General features: G+C 33.6%; 1 protein-coding gene across 1 annotated transcript; it reads right to left on the bottom strand.

The window, feature by feature from the left end:
- Window positions 1-7201: 7201 nt before the first annotated feature.
- F4822DRAFT_426777 (uncharacterized protein) lies at window positions 7202-7639 on the bottom strand (the record flags this gene model as incomplete). Its single annotated transcript, XM_051460625.1, has 1 exon — window positions 7202-7639. The coding sequence occupies one exon, from the start codon at window positions 7637-7639 to the stop codon at window positions 7202-7204; it is 438 nt and encodes a 145-aa protein (XP_051316701.1).
- Between the last annotated feature and the right edge of the window lie 8858 nt (window positions 7640-16497).

Raw genomic sequence — 16497 nt, 5'->3', positions numbered from 1 at the left:
CGAACTACTAGTGGAGGGCTAGTTTACATAGCAAGAGGATTATGCTATTATCTTCAATTTGGTTAGTAATACCGTTCATGACGAGTGAGAAAAGGGTAACTGTATTGATTTTGGCTGCCGACACCCCAAGATCGATGCAAGGGTCCATCTCATGCTCGGCTTTAGAGCTATATAGAGTCGCAATTGTGCCTCGAGGCTATAGGTTAGGTAGGTATGCTAACCCGTATATTGACTTGATTTAAATAGAATAATGGGCCACTATGAGACTGTAATTATGAAGTCCCGCACTCTGGGTCCTTAGGAGTTGGGACTACTTTGGGCTGGGACGTTGGGGCTCCCACTGCATGTTCCTTCTTTGGTGTCATGAGACCAACTGTCAAAATGGGGTTAAGGCAATATATTGAGTAGCTATAATCTTTTTACGATCTACTTGCCGTATCTTCCTCCCCTCCATCTCTCAAGGAGAAGCTACTCTTCTTTATGCTGTTTGATAGTAATATATGATGTTCAGTACAGCTTCCTTTCTTGGATACGAGATTGCCAAGAGCTATGTTGGTACCTTATATATATTACAATGCTTATAACACTTCCTTTTGAGCCTATCATTTCTTACCTATACATATGTTAGTAATGGCTTCCTATCAGGATAATATAGGTGTTATAATATTGCTTCCCCTTTCTTCTTGATCCGCCTCGGATTTTTTTAAGGTATGTGCAGGTCCTTGGGCTTATCGGGATATTGCTTATAGAATTCCTTTAAAAATTGTTACAAACCACCCATGAGGGACCCTTGTTGGATCATGAGGGATGGAGTATAGGCAACCTATCATGGTTAAACTCCGGATTGATGTGCTAAGATGTAACATATTGCAACATATCGCAGCACATCGCAATACATCGCAACATATCGCAACATATCGCAACACATCGCAACACATCGCAGCATATTGTAATAAACCTCAGGATAGGAGGGAAGGAAAAAGCAACTATATAACCACAGATATTTCCTATATATCTAGTTACTCTTTCCATAGCTCTTTAATTATCAATCTAAGACTATTCTTTCAAATATAGTAAGAAGACTCCAAGCCTCTCTGACGAATAGAACATACTTAACCACTTAACCTATTATTGATACTGTTATCTTCAAATCAAGAAAACCCCAGATTAACCAATCCAGCAACGACTATACCTCTCTGAGACATAGGTTCATCACATTTTGATAATTCCTTGATTAGTATTAGTACTAGATCAAGAAATGGCATAAGCCATCCATAGGACATTCCTTTACCATCATTAGTTGAACCTTCTTTTGTTTTACTAATCTTTGAAGATAGAATAGAAAACCTCCACATCTTCCAAGAATTACCTTTCGAGGGATACTATGATTGGATGTGGAATGAACTGGTAGACCCTGACCTAGAAAGTAAAGAAGAATCAGATGAAGAGGAACTCCAGAGTAAGGACTTAGGTGATTTACAACAGCCCAATCCATCACTGCCCAGAACACCCACACCTGTTCATATCACTCAGGACCTGCCACCAATAGAGGAGGTATTCTAACTTATTGACAGAATGGTACCTCCTAAGACACGCTCACAAGTCCCGGAATCGGAAACACAAAAGGAAATCAATGTCAGAACAGAAAGAGATGACCAGGAAGAAGAAGAGGCCCCTGACTGGCAAGCCAGAGCAATGACTGCCCTTAAGGAAATTAAAAGACTTGAAAAGGAATTGACCTTAAAGGAGGCCAGATTAGGAAAGGCCCCTGAAGGATCCCCATCGGAAACCTCTCAGCAACCGACACCCCCTGGACCTCCAGATGATAACAACGACAACGATGAAAAAGATAGGAAGAAAGAGGAAGGCAGAGATCCCCAACCAAGAAAGGAAAGAACAGTAACCCCTTTCCCACTCATTAAGGGATACAAACCAGCAGACCCGCCAACCTACGATGGAACTTCAGATGTTAAGGACTAGCTCACACACGCAAAACTCTATCTATCTTTTTATAGGGAAAACCTACCACAGGAGGAACAACAGGTGCTTGCTGTTGCTCAGTTCTTGAGTGGAACTGCCCTCACATGGTTTCAACCCATTCTGGAAAATCATTTCAACATCACCGAGGAAGAATCAGAGGAGTCTCAATATATCTTCGAGCTATACGAACATTTTGAAAGCAAAATGTAGATGATATTTGGCAAACCACTCAAAAAGGAGGAAGCACGGAAGGCCATCCATCACCTCAGACAAAAGGGACGAGCTACACTCTACGTGACAGAATTTAAACAACTTGCAGCTATAAGGCAATTACCCAAAGATACACAATTCAACTACCTCTATAAGGAAGTAGCTACCTGGATAAAAGATGAACTCTCCAAAAAGGAACAACCTGCCACCATCAACGAATATATAACCAGGGCAATTCTTCACGATAATAGGTCATATGAAAGATATAATGAGAAAAAGAGAGGCTCCAAAGTAACGAAAAATCAGGGAAAAAGGGAACCTGCCAAGATTCAGAACCTAAACGCAGTCAGTAACGATAAGAAATCCAAAAAGGATTTGAGCAAGGTCAAGTACTACAATTACCAGGAAATGAGACACTACAAGAGCCAATACAAGAAACCCAAGAAACAGCCACAAATCCCAAAAGGAAGATCAACCAATACAACAACAACAACATTGAGATCCTTAACCTTAAGAATACTCGACATTCTCAAAGAAGAAAAAAAACAGGAAAACCCACCACCAGACTATAACGAAGCCACCCAACAAACAGAAATGGAGAGTTTCATGGACCAAATGAATCAGTTATGAAATCTTGGTGCGATAGGCATAAGGAACTCCGAGGAGGAAGAAACGAATGTCTCTTCGGAGGAATCCAACTCTTCTTCAAATAAACAAAGGCCATTATGGAACGTGGACTGGAACATGAAAGGAAAAGTAGAAGGAGAAGTAATGTTTTCAGTACAGATTAACAACCAAAACATCTCTACCATACTACTACCAGATGAAAATATTATTCTAACACACTTCAATAAAACGCAACTACACCAACAAGTAGTATAGGACCGATGGGATTCTAATAATAAAGAAGGATAGAATCGAACCCCCAAACCGGAATTGGTATACCACACATGGCTAATTAAGCAAATAGACTATTATTATTATAATCTTGGTGACCCAATGGACCCAAGATATACGTCTAAAAGCGACGAAGTACGGACCCAAAAACGTAAGAAACAGAATCGCGGGAGAACCCATAGAAACATCGCTAGAAGAATATTCAAAGGACAAGGAATACCGGAACTATTTACCCTGAAAACATTTGAAGATTTGGATTATAAGGGGGTAATCAGAAACGGATGGAACCAGGAATTCACACAACAATGTTATAGGAATATGCATAGGGTCTCCCATGTAGTACTTTATAAGGAAAAATAAAGCAAAATTACCTTAATTAAATCTGTTCGCAGATATCTGAAGCAAGTGGCCTAGTATCTAAATGCTGTCTTGGGTGGACATTATGAACAGATATTATTACGATATAGGGAGATGATTGATCAGTCTCAAAGGGAAATATAATATTTAGAAAGCAAGACTGTGGCTTTTCAAGGAAGAATCGAATAACTAATAAACCTGTCACAAGGAATGATCGATACAATTAACAAACAACAGGATATGATAGAAAAACTACTAAAAATCCTATAGATGATATTAAATGAGGTTAAGCCAACATATTCAATAGGAATAGTTAAGGGATCCCACTTAATTGTAAAGATAATATGGAAAGAATACGAATTTAATGCCCTGATTGATTCAGGATATACAATCAATTTAATCCATCCAAGATTAGTCAATATATATGGAATATCATATCAAAAAAAGAAAATGCCTTACCAAGTCAGCAACATCGACGGAAGCCTCATTACCTACAATAAAGGAAAAATCAAGAAAGAAACTGTAGTTTTCTCTGTCTTGATCTAAGGACATTAGGAGTTGGTATCTTTCGATCTTGTTGACATAAACTACGAATTAGTTTTGGGGAAGATGTGGTTTAGAGTTAGTAACCTAAGAATCGACTGGGTATAGGATCGATTCTATTGGGACGAGTCAGAAAAAGATTCAACCCCTGAGTATTGGAAAGAGGTCGACTTAAGCGAATCGAAATAGCAATTATAGCAAGTGCAAATAGGCAACCTCATGAAGGAACATTCCGTACCTCTATGCCTTATGATACGACACATGGATATCAAAGAATCAAACGACTAAAAACAAATCAAAATCAAAGAAAAATATATAAAAATATTTCCAAAGTTATTCCAGGATAATCCAGATACGGATACAGGCGTATCGGAATACAGTTGATATGATCATAAAATAATATTAAAGGAAGGGGAATATCCAAAACTACACCAAGTTTACAGATTAAGCCAGAACGAATCCGAAGCCCTATACGTTATATTCCAAGATAAGGAGGTAAGAGGGTTTATATGAAAATCAAAATTATTAGCAGGATACCCAGTTTTCTTAGTACCCAAGAAGAATAAGGATGGGATATCTAAGTTAAATAAGGAAGGAGAAGTAATATGGAGGGATGTTTATGATTATTGATAACTGAATGAGATCACGGTTAAAGATGGGTATCCTCTACCACATATTGAGAACCTAAAAGAAGAAATAGGTGATGATGAATGGTTCATATCATTGGATCTGAAGTTCGTTTTCAACCTTATACAAATTGCTGAAGAAGACAAGTGGAAGACAGTTATCAGAATACTGCACGGTTATTTCGAATGTCTGGTGATGCCATTTGGACTTATAAATGTGCTAGCCATCTTTCAATGAATGATCTAGGATGTTTTATGATAATTCCTCGGAAAGAGTACTTTTGTATATTTAGATGACATTCTAATCCATTTAAGAACCAGAAAATAACATGAGAAGGATGTACATGAGGTATTCAAGGCCTTAGGAGAAGCTAAGTTTCTTGTAGACCTAGACAAGAGTGACTTCTTCGTCCAAAAATTTGATTATCTTGGATATATAATCTCTCCAGGAAAAATCAAAATCCAGAAATCCAAAATATCCACAATAAGGGAATGGCCAACCCCAGAAACCATCATGGGAGTATGAGCCTTCCATGGTTTCTACAACTACAGCAGAGCCCTAATTAAGGACTTCAAGAAAATCATGGAACCAATAATGGCTATAATATGTGTCAAAAATCCAAAGGATTTTAAATGGATATAAGAAGCAGAAAAAGCATTCCAAGAAATGAAGAAGATTGTAACAAAAGATCCAATAATGAGGCTGCCCAGCCCAAACAAGAGGAAACAACTACATACCGATGTCTCGAATGGAGCAATGGGAGCAACATTGGAGCAACTAGAAGATGATGGAAAATAACACCCAATCACCTATTTTTCCAAAACCTTTAAGGGATCAGAAGTGAGATATAAAATATATGACCAAGAATTAATGGCTATTTACCAAGTACTGAAGGAGTGGAGACCATGGGTATTAGGAACTGTTGAACCTTTGGAGATCTATTTGGATCACTGTAATCTTAAGTTTCTTATGATTATTAAGGTTCTTAGTAGTAGATAATCACGGTGGGTAGATGATCTTACGTATTTTAACTTCAAGATTCACTATATTAAGGGAAAAGAGAATATTCAGGTGGACATTCTCAGTAGACTAGAGGGTCTTAGTATTAAAGAGGTCAGAAAAGAAAGGGTAATATTCTAGGAAACGTCCGACGGCGCCCTAGTATTGTCGGCGGTATATTTGATCAAATCACAATATGAATGGGAACAAAGGATCAAAAAAAAAGTCTTATGAATTAAGGATATTCTACCGATATAGGATTTCATCATTAAAGATATGGTATTATATAATGGGAAAACCTATATACTGTTAATATTATAGGAAGAATTTGTATGAGAGGTATATGAATATCCTCTATATGGACATTTGGGAATCTTTAAGACAGTTACACGACTACAGGAAGTATATGACTTCCCGGGAATCAGGGGAATAGTTAAGAAGGTCATTTTGAACTGTAATATCTGCAACAAGGTTAAGGGAGCTAGATATAAACCGTATGGGCTTCTACAACCCATTAACATTCCAGACAGACTATAGGATATTATTGTATAGGACTTTATCACCAAACTACCCAAATCACAACATCCGGTAACCAAGGAGGAATATGATGGCATATGGGTTATCACCGATAAACTTACGAAGTACGGGTACTTTGTGCCATTTAAGGAAACCTATATAGCCGAAGATTTGGCTTTTGAATTTATCGAAAAGGTCTTTAGTAGATACGGGTTATTAAAGAAGATTATTTTAGATAGAGATAAGCTCTTTATCTCGAAATTTTGGGTTGGCCTAATAAAGAGACTGGGGGTCAAACAGAAACTTTCTACGACGACTCACCCTCAGACTAATGGCCAAATGGAGCAACTAAATCAGATACTGGAATAATATCTATGGAGTTACGTTGACTATGAACAGGATAACTGGGTGGAACTCTTATCACTCGCTATGTCCTTATATAATATTTCGGTCAGCGATACCACCGGGATGTCACCACAGGAAGTGCTGTATGGATGACAAGCAAATATAGAACAGGAATCATTAATAAACAAGGCTGCCCCAGAATTGGAAACAGTATCATCTAGAGCAGAAATGTTTGCTGTTAGAATCCTGATATTGTAAGTTAAGTTCAAGTAACGTCTTAAATTTCTACAACATAAAATAACAATATATTATAATAAAAAAAGAATTAAAGAACCAATTCTACGTAAGGGAGATAAGGTCTATTTCTTACGAGACAAGCAACACTTTATATTAAAAACATCTCAAATTTGAACCAAAAGACCAAGTGAAAAATTAGATTTTAAGAAACTAAGACCCTTCTTAATTGAGGAGGCTCTTTCAAAAATAAATTATCGACTATAATTACTAATAAATATGAAATTAAGAATTAATGTGTTTTATATTGCTATGCTTGAACCAGTACCTGGGGACGCCAAACTTAAAGGAAATATCGAACTGAAAGAAAACCCAGAAGAATATGACGTCGAAGCCATTCGTGATTCTAGGATTACTAATGGTCAGATCGAGTACTTTATTAAGTGGCTTGACTATTCGGAGGAGAATAATACCTGGGAACCACGGAAACATCTTATGAGTGATGGGGTCCAGAGGTTGATTGAGGGTTTTCACCGCCAAAACCCTGACCGACCAAGGCCCATACGGCCGCAGTCGACGGTGACATCGGGCCAAGATCAAAATTTATCCCAGATAAGGAGGAGGGGAAGGCTAAGGAAGAAGTCTTAGAGGTAGGAATGCCATGTCCTCGTTTGACTTGGACCTGTTCTTCGATAATGTGAGCCTGTTCTTCTGCTAGGTGGGCCTGTTCTTCTTCGGTATCCTGTTCTTTACTAAGTTTTAATAATTCTAAACCGCGTCTTTTTAATAAGTCTTCTTGGCGATGAAGTTGCTGTAATTTGCTGATCTTTTTTGCCATCTTTTCTTGTAGACGGATCAGTTTGTCTTCTGCATCTTTGCGTTTTTGTTCTAGATGAGTACGGGCCCGGGAAACATGGTCAAGAACATTCATCTCCAGGACGTCGCAGCGTTTTCGATTCTAACGAGTACAGTGGTTATAGACTCCAAAATTAGTAGACAAAAAGCAATCTTCTTCGGAAGCGTCACAGTTGGAACAAGGAAGGACGGGTCGACCATGAGTTTCAATGTAGTCGGCGCGAGTATGGCGTTCCTGCCGTTGATTAGAACGAATACTTAACTTTTACACCTTCCTAGATATGGTTTTTGTGCGATGGGCATAGAAATGAAGGAGGAAGAAGATGCATACCTTTTTTTTATCTTTAAGGGTAAAAATTCAAAGGGGAGGGGTATAATGTTACAAACCATCCATGAGGGACCTTTGTTGGATCACAAAGGATGGAGCATAGGTAACCTATTACGGTTAAACTCCGGATTGATGTACTAAGATGTAACATATTGTAACATATTGTAGCATATCGTAACATATTGTAATACATTGTAACATATTGTAACATATTGTAACATATTGTAGCATATTGTAATAAACTTCAAGGTGGGAGGGAAGAAAGGAACAACTATATAACCATAGATATTTCCTATGTATTTAGTTACTCTTTCCATAATTCTTTAGTTATCAATCTAAGACTATTTTTTTAAATATAGTGAGAGGACTCCAAGCCTCTCTAACGAACAGAATATACTTAACCACTTAACCTACTATTAATACTGTTACCTTCAAATCAAGAAAACCCCGGATTAGCCAATCCAACAACGACTATACCTCTCTAAGGCATAGGTTCATCACAAAAATATTCGAACAGGTTTGTAGAAATATTTATAAGGTTCTTAAATCTAATCTTTTTTTCTTGGCTATCCTTCCTATTTAACAAGATATTTTATTTTTTTATCTGTTTTGGTTGAATCTATGATTTTGTTCACATTATATCTATCTACTGTTTCAGCCTTATCAGTTTTCTTTAGGACCATTATAAGGTCTGATAAAAAGTAATCCCTGGAATAATATGGCTTAATAAATGAGATATAAAATATGTTGTGGATTTGTTATTTTATGGGGAGTTTAAGTTTTATAGTGGTAGGTGATATTATTTTAGAAATCTGGAAAAGGTTTAATAACTTGTGGTTGAGTTTTTTGGTAAATCTTTTAATTTTGATATTCTTTTTATTTAGTATTATAAATTAATCCCTTTTAAATTTGGGGACATTTTTTTGTTTCTTGTCTGTATATTTCTTTATCTTTTTTTAGGCTTCCTTAAGTGTTATTTAAGTTTCTTTGTAAAATTTAATTATCTAATAAGTATATAGTTCATTAGTGGGATATTTATATCTTTTTTATGGGGGATTGTTTGTTATAAAATAATATCCATAGTTAGTGTAAAAGGATGTTATCTGGGATGAAGAGGATTATATATTATTGTAGGTAAATTTAATTGTTAGTAATAATTCTACCTAATTATTTATTTCTTGGTTGATAAAAGTATATAAATATGTTTTAATGATTTAATTAACTTGTTTAGTCTACCTATCAGTTTAAAGATAAAATGCTATGCTTATTTAAGGTTTGATCCCTAATAGTCTTAAAAGGGAATTCTAGAAGCTAAATATAAAATGTGAATCTTTATTTGAGACTATATTTAAAGATAGGTTATATATTCTTTATATTTCTTTAATAAAGATTTGGGTTAAATGTTTAGTCTTCTATTTTCTTTATTTGAATGGAATAAAATGGGTTATCTTAGTAAAGTAATTTATTATTACCCAGAACTGATTATAATCTTCTAATATAGGTAGGTTTATAATAAAATCCATAAAAACTAATTATCATAAGATATAAAGTAACTCTAAGGGTTATAATTTCCCATAAGGTAAGTATCTTAGTACCTTATTTCTTTGATAATCTAGATAACCTTCCATATATTGTTTAATCTTAACATCTATTTTTGGCCATTAGAAATTTTATCATATAAGTTTAACTATTTTGATTTAACCCATATATCCTGCTATTTTAATATTATATTCTAATTTGAAGATATTATGTTTTAGCTTAAGATCATTAGATATCCATAATCCATATTTGTAATATAATAACCCTTAATTTAAAATATAATTAAATTTTTTAGGTTACTTAAATCATTCTTAATATAATTCATCCTTTTCTACCACCTTCTAAACTTCTTCTAAAAAGGATATATTCCATTCCATATAAAGAATACTCTGGATTCTCAGAGATGACATTAACATTAAAGATCTATATAACTTTGTAAAATGCTTTTTTTATAATATTATTTTAATAGGCTAATATTTATTTCCCTTTTTTTTTAAATGATACTCTGGATACCTAAATAATATATTTAATTTAATATTATTTTTTCTAGGTCTGAAATGGATAATAAAATTTATTCCTACAATTTTTTACACCTATTTTACTTATCTTCTATTTAGGATTTATATAATTATAAAATAGGTAAAATTATAATGATTAGAATAGACTTAAATCATATACCATGTTCCTTCTAAATATTATCACCATTATTTAAAACTATCAATGATGGCTAAAAGCTCTTTATTATAGATTTTATAATTAATCTTAATTAGAATGAATTTACATAAATAAAAAACTATAAGGTATAGTTTTTTATTATCTTTAATTTGGGATAGGATTACTTCTAATATATAATTAGATACATCAATTTTAAGCTAGAATTTCTTTAAAAGATCTGGATGTATTAATATAGGTGTAATAGTAAAAGCCTTTTTAAATATTTTAAATAAATTAGCCATATCTAAGGTTTAAACCTAATCTTAGGTTTCTTCTTTAATTAAACTTATTAACAGCTTTATTTTTTTGGAAAAATCTTTAATGAACTACCAATAAAAGTTTACAAAATCAATAAAAGATTAGGTATCTTTAAGGTTTTTGGGTTTTTGCCATTCCATGATTATTTAGACTTTTTTTTGTGACATTTTAACCCCATCTAGAGAGATAATATATCCTAAAAAATCTACCTCCTGAGTCTGCCAAATATACTTGTCAGGCATAATTAATAATCTATTATTTATTAACCTTTATAAAACCTTTTTAACTAATTTATTATGTTTTTTTATGTTTTCTCTATATATAAAAATATTATTGATATAGATTATAATACCTTTGTTGAGAAGATCTTTAAGGATATAATTTATTATATTTTAAAAGGTAATAGATGTATTGATAAAATTAAATGACATAATAATGAATTTGAATAATCCATATCTGTATTTAAAGGTAATTTTCCATTTGTTATTTTTTTTAATTTTAATGAAATAGAATTTATTTTTTAGATCTAATTTGGTAAAGAGTTTTGTTATTCTGACATAATCTTATAGTTCATAAATGAAGGGAAAGGGATATTGATTTGGTTTAATAATATAATTTAGGCCTCTATAATTAATATATAACCTTAATTTTTTTTTATAAGATTTAAGAACAAATAGGATTAGGGATACTGTTGAAAATTTAGAATAACAGATTTTTCCTATGTTGAATATTTTTTCAAACCATATTCTCAAGGTTTTTAATTCTTTTTCATTAAAGACATACATAGGACCCTATAAAGATTATTTTCTATTAATTAGGTCTATAACATGGTTATAAGGTTGATAAAGGGGGAGCTTATTTGTTAATTCTTTAATTATGATTCCAATATATTATTAGAACTTTTCTAGAATTATTATTAACATTGGTTTTTTTTTTTTAATGAAGTTAATAGATCCAATTATACATATATCAAGGTTATATATAATATTCTTATTATATATAAAGGTTATATTATTAAGGGTTACTCATATATAATTCTTTTTATAATAAATGGATTTAAATATAACATCCTTTCTTTGATTATTTTAGAGATTTAATAATTGATATTTGACAAATCATCAATATAAAAGTATAACATTATATTTTAAGTTAATAGGAGATATTTTAAATGATAATTAATTATAATAAGATTCCTATTTAAGGGTAAGTGGTTCGATGTAAAAGAATCCGGTTTCTTTTGTTATTTTATTATTGAAAGTTTTTATCTATATGGGAGTAGCTTATTGAATAACAGGGATCTTATATTTTTTGGTAAAATTGTGATTAATTAAGGGTACCAAGTTTCCGGAATCTACTAGGATATGAGTGAAGATCTTTTATTTATTATTAAAGATTATCATTCCCATAATAGGTTGATTACCAATTATGGACTTCTTTCCTAGAAGGGTTAATCCATTATTTAATCTTTTAACTTTTATAATTCTTATACTATTTGGCTATAGTTCTTCAGTTGGTACTATAAGATGGCCTATTGAAAATCCACTAGGTTTTCAAGTTCTTTATTATTTTTGGTTTTGGTAATCCTGGGATATGAGATGAAAGCTATTACAGTAATTACATTTTTTAACCTTTTTATATCAGGTTTTTCTAATGTTTTAATATTTGTTTTTTTATATTATCTCTTAGTGTTAATGGTTGTGATCTTTATTGATACTTATGATAAATTTCTTTTATTAATGTTTTTTTATATATAACAGTTTTATATTTTGTGGTTATCTCTTCCATATCAAATATATTATGCCTTGGTTTTTTTGAATTTATTAATGTCTTTTTATTTAATTCTTTCAAGGACCTTTTGAATATTAGTTTAGAGAAAGGGTTTAATATTATTAATAAGCTAGTTTTTTACCCTTTGATTGCCGGTTTGCTTCTGATTGTAAGCCTTTGTCTTATCTAGCTTTTTCAGTTCTTTGGAACCAGACTTATCTTTTTTTGATATGGTAGGGTTTATTTTCTTAGCTTTATAAATTTTTCTGGCTTTTTTAATAACAGAGATAAACTTAGCATCCATGGTTGGGATTTCTCCATTTTATATGTAGATTAGGTGAAAGATATTTTTAGGCAGGGTTTGGAACATAGTTTCCTGTAGATCAGATCCTTTGATTTGAACTTGGATGTTAAGGTCTTAAAATTGGGTAATATATTGATTAATATTTCCAATATATTTTAATGTTTTGATAAATTAGAGGTTCTTTAATAGTTCAGTTAGGTTATAGAATTTTTTTATAATTGATTTAGAATATCTTTTTTATATGTTTATAATATATAATTCCCTAAATGTTCTTACCTTAACCTAGTGTTAATTGAGGGTATGTTCTGTAAATAATGATCTAACCTAGGCTATTTTGGTTTGGTTATTGTTAAAGACATTTTTAAAGAGGTTTAGATAGGCTTTTATTAATATTTATTAAGATTTAAATCTTTTAGTTTTCTTATTATTAAATGATGTAGACTTATTTATTATTGATATTTATTTCTTTAATAAGGCCTTTATTAATATATTAATAAGGTCATTACCCAATTCTTTAGGATCCTGTCGTCATTGGGATCCTTCAGAGGGAGATGGTAGAGGTCCTTATCTATAGCCTTCCTTAAGTAGGTCATTATTGTTTCTATTATCATTTCTATTATCATTATTATCATCATCACCTGGGGTTCCAAGGATTGTGGATAATCATCTCTATGTTTTAATCTAAGTTCTTTTAACATCTTATTGTTTTTAGAGTCTTTCCTTTTAGAAAATAATATTATTATTAGTTATTTCTTTATCTTAGTAAGTTTTATAAGTTTCTCTGGGGGTATTGAAGGTTCTTGACATCTTGAAGGATGAGATTGCTGGTTTTTTAAAGATAATGATTAAAATGGATGTTAATATGGAAGTTTGCCTAGTGTCGGGTTGTGACATATTGTAAAGGTTGGAGCAGACTTTTTTTCTTTAATTAATTTCTTGGAGGATTCCTTTTATATTAATATTCCTTTTTTTTTTTCTTTGTTTAAAAGTGATTTGAATTATTTCTGTGGTAAGGGAATGGATTTCTTTTGCTTAAACTTGGGTTATTTTTTTAAATCTAATATAATGGTTAATCATTTGATTAATTACTTTTTGGAATATAACGTTAGTAGTTCTTTTCCATTCTTCCATAGCTTGGCTTCAGGAATGGAGGTTATCTTATCAAAGATATAGATTAATTATAGCCTTAGCAGCTTTTTTATAAAATTGGTTTTGATCTTTAAGTGTTTGTTTGATCTTATTAATGATTTTATTTTTTTGAATAGTATTTTAAAAGATTTTAATAATTTCTCTATTAATTTTGACAGTAAAATCGATGTTGGCTTAGTATATTCAATTCTTAAATTACTCTATTTTTGTAATAAAGTTTTGATTATTGGTAATTTTGGTTCTTATAATATTAATTAGGGATTTATAACATTATTAGAGATTGATTAAGGCATTTTTAAAAGTTTTTAGTTATTATTATTATATTCAAACAATAATAATTATTTCTTAGACTGCTCCTTGTATTTGATTATGTAAGTTAATTAGCCAGGTAGGGGGGTTTTTAATAACCATTTGTTATTCCTACAAAGGTAATATAGTATTGTTCATGATGATATTGAATTTAGGAAGGTTCTAAAGAATCAATTAATTGTTATTGAAATCTATAATTCCTTTATTTGGTGATACCAGTGAAGGAAGTTAAGAAATATCTTGGGGGGTATTCTTATTTAGTCTTGTTTCGGAATGGTTTCTTTGTTAGATGGTTAAGGAATTAAATTCCATGTCTTCTAGAATTATGAAATAGTTTGGTGAGATTATTGACATATAAAGTGAGGATAAGGTATTAATATAAATATAGGGTTTTATTATTCCATTCCGGTACATATTAATAAAAAGATTATAATATTAAAATGGGGTTAAGGTAATATATTGAGTAGCTATAATCTTTTTACGATCTGCTTGTCGTATCTTCCTCCCCTCCATCTCTCAAAAAAAAGCTACTCTTCTTTATACCGTTTGATAGTAATACATGATGTTCAGTACAGCTTCCTTTCTTGGATACGAGATTGCCAAGAGTTGTGTTGGTGCCTTATGTATATTACAGCACCTACAGCGCTTCCTTTTGAGCCTATCATTTCTCACCCATACATGTGTTGGTGATGGCTTCCTATCAGGATGATACAGGTGTCATAACACCAACCATATGGGGGGTTAACAACTCTGTTGTTGCGCGAAGAGATCGCAGGTATCTGCTACGGGAACCATCGTATACATACACAAGTAGCCTCTTTGTTCCATGAGCTCCTTTGTCCTTGTATCGGCGATAAGGGCTCTACCGATACTTCCCAAGATGTATCGCTTCATACAGCTCAACTACTGACTTCTAAGGCTCTTCTAAAGAACAGTCCGTTATATTAGCCTCATCGAGAAGCCGATTAAAGACCGGAATTTTGATATTTACTTATTAAGGACCTAGACGTAACCGCGACGATTCACTCATTAGATCAAACCCCAAATACAACACTCTATCCAAGTTTCAAGAGATACTCCCATACTATAGCACTGGCGACTGAGGGTTTGGTCACTTGTGAAGGCAGCATTGAAGCTATTCTCGGTTCGCACCTGTCCTCACGCTTCTCGAAACCGGCGCCAAAGGTCAAGGTGTCGACCTGGGGCCTTTATTAAATATAATATTTAGCATTGATAGCCATTACAGATCTACACGGTCTTCAGATTGAGGCGCCGGCCAAGCTGAATTATGTCGTACAGAATTTTGTAGACGTCAGAATGGATAAGGGCGAATTTGCCGTAGTTGCGCATCGCTTCGCCCCAAGCAGGCCAAGGTTCATGGTAAAAAGCCAGATTAGACTTTGAGATAATAGTCTAGATGGGCCCCGTGTCAGGTATGCCGCTTGATCCTCCCGTGGAGATCTTCTTGAAATTGTCTCATCCGTTGTAAGTGTTTCGAGCCTCGTCCTGTGTGTGTTAAAGAGTATAGAGTGGAGTCGCTATTAAACACTCAATTGAAGAACCAACGTCTTCCTCCTCTCTAATAACTCCATACCGACGGCAGAGGCATGAACCAGATGCTTTGTTGCCTGGACGAGCAACTAATCGAACTTTTTTCGAGTGCTACGGGCGACGGTACTCGAAATCAGTGGATCCACGCGAAAGTCCGCGAAGCAGTTCTCTCCATTTACCGTCATGGTCGAGCCCTTCGCAGGGACGATCTCGAGGGCAGATACTATATCACAGATCTAGCCGTAGCGAGTTCCGGAATAGGGGACGCCGCTTAAGAGTCGTTCCTCCTGAGCCCATTCCACCGAATCAACTTCCGGCAACGTGTCGAGGCTAATGGAGATTGCGTCCCATACCACATCGATCTTAGCAGATATAATCGAGCTATCTGTACTGAGATCGATAAATTGACTATCATTCCCCCTGACAGATTACGTAACTCAGCATCCACATAATCTTCCGGATCGAATAATGAGCTTGCAGGGGTTGCTGTTCTTAATGTTGCATCATGATAGACATCTGCAAAATCTCGATTTCCATGCGAAAGATACGGATTAGGGCCAAGAGGAACACGCAGACGAGGGGTTAGTGTTATAAACCATGATGCATAAGACTGCCAACTTATGTTTATGACCTTGGAAACATACGCGGTGATAGACGTGCTCCGTTAAAGTCATCGCAGTGTGGTATAAGTGAGATTTGCGTCGAGCCCGCAAAAGAAAGATCCAGCAGTATGAATATGAATGAATAGAATGGTTTCGACATGCCTGTTAATATGCTAGGCGCTTCCAATTTAGGCATACGAGTACGCTATGATTGGTCTGAACCTTTTGATTGCTTCGATTTTTAGTAGAAGAGAGAACGTGAAATAGTGGACATTCACCGCTTAGGGAATACGTGTATGTAAGAACACTAGCCAACCCTCCTAGGCTTTCATTCTAAATGAAGCTCTGTATCTTAGAGTAATCAATTGGCTAGTTATTGATCCGACTATCTTGCTCGGGGGTCGCCTACAGAG

This window comes from Hypoxylon trugodes (assembly GCF_022578975.1).
Source record: "Hypoxylon trugodes strain CBS 135444 unplaced genomic scaffold F4822scaffold_3, whole genome shotgun sequence".
NCBI lineage: Eukaryota > Fungi > Ascomycota > Sordariomycetes > Xylariales > Hypoxylaceae > Hypoxylon > Hypoxylon trugodes.
This window is presented reverse-complemented; position numbering and strand designations above follow the sequence as displayed.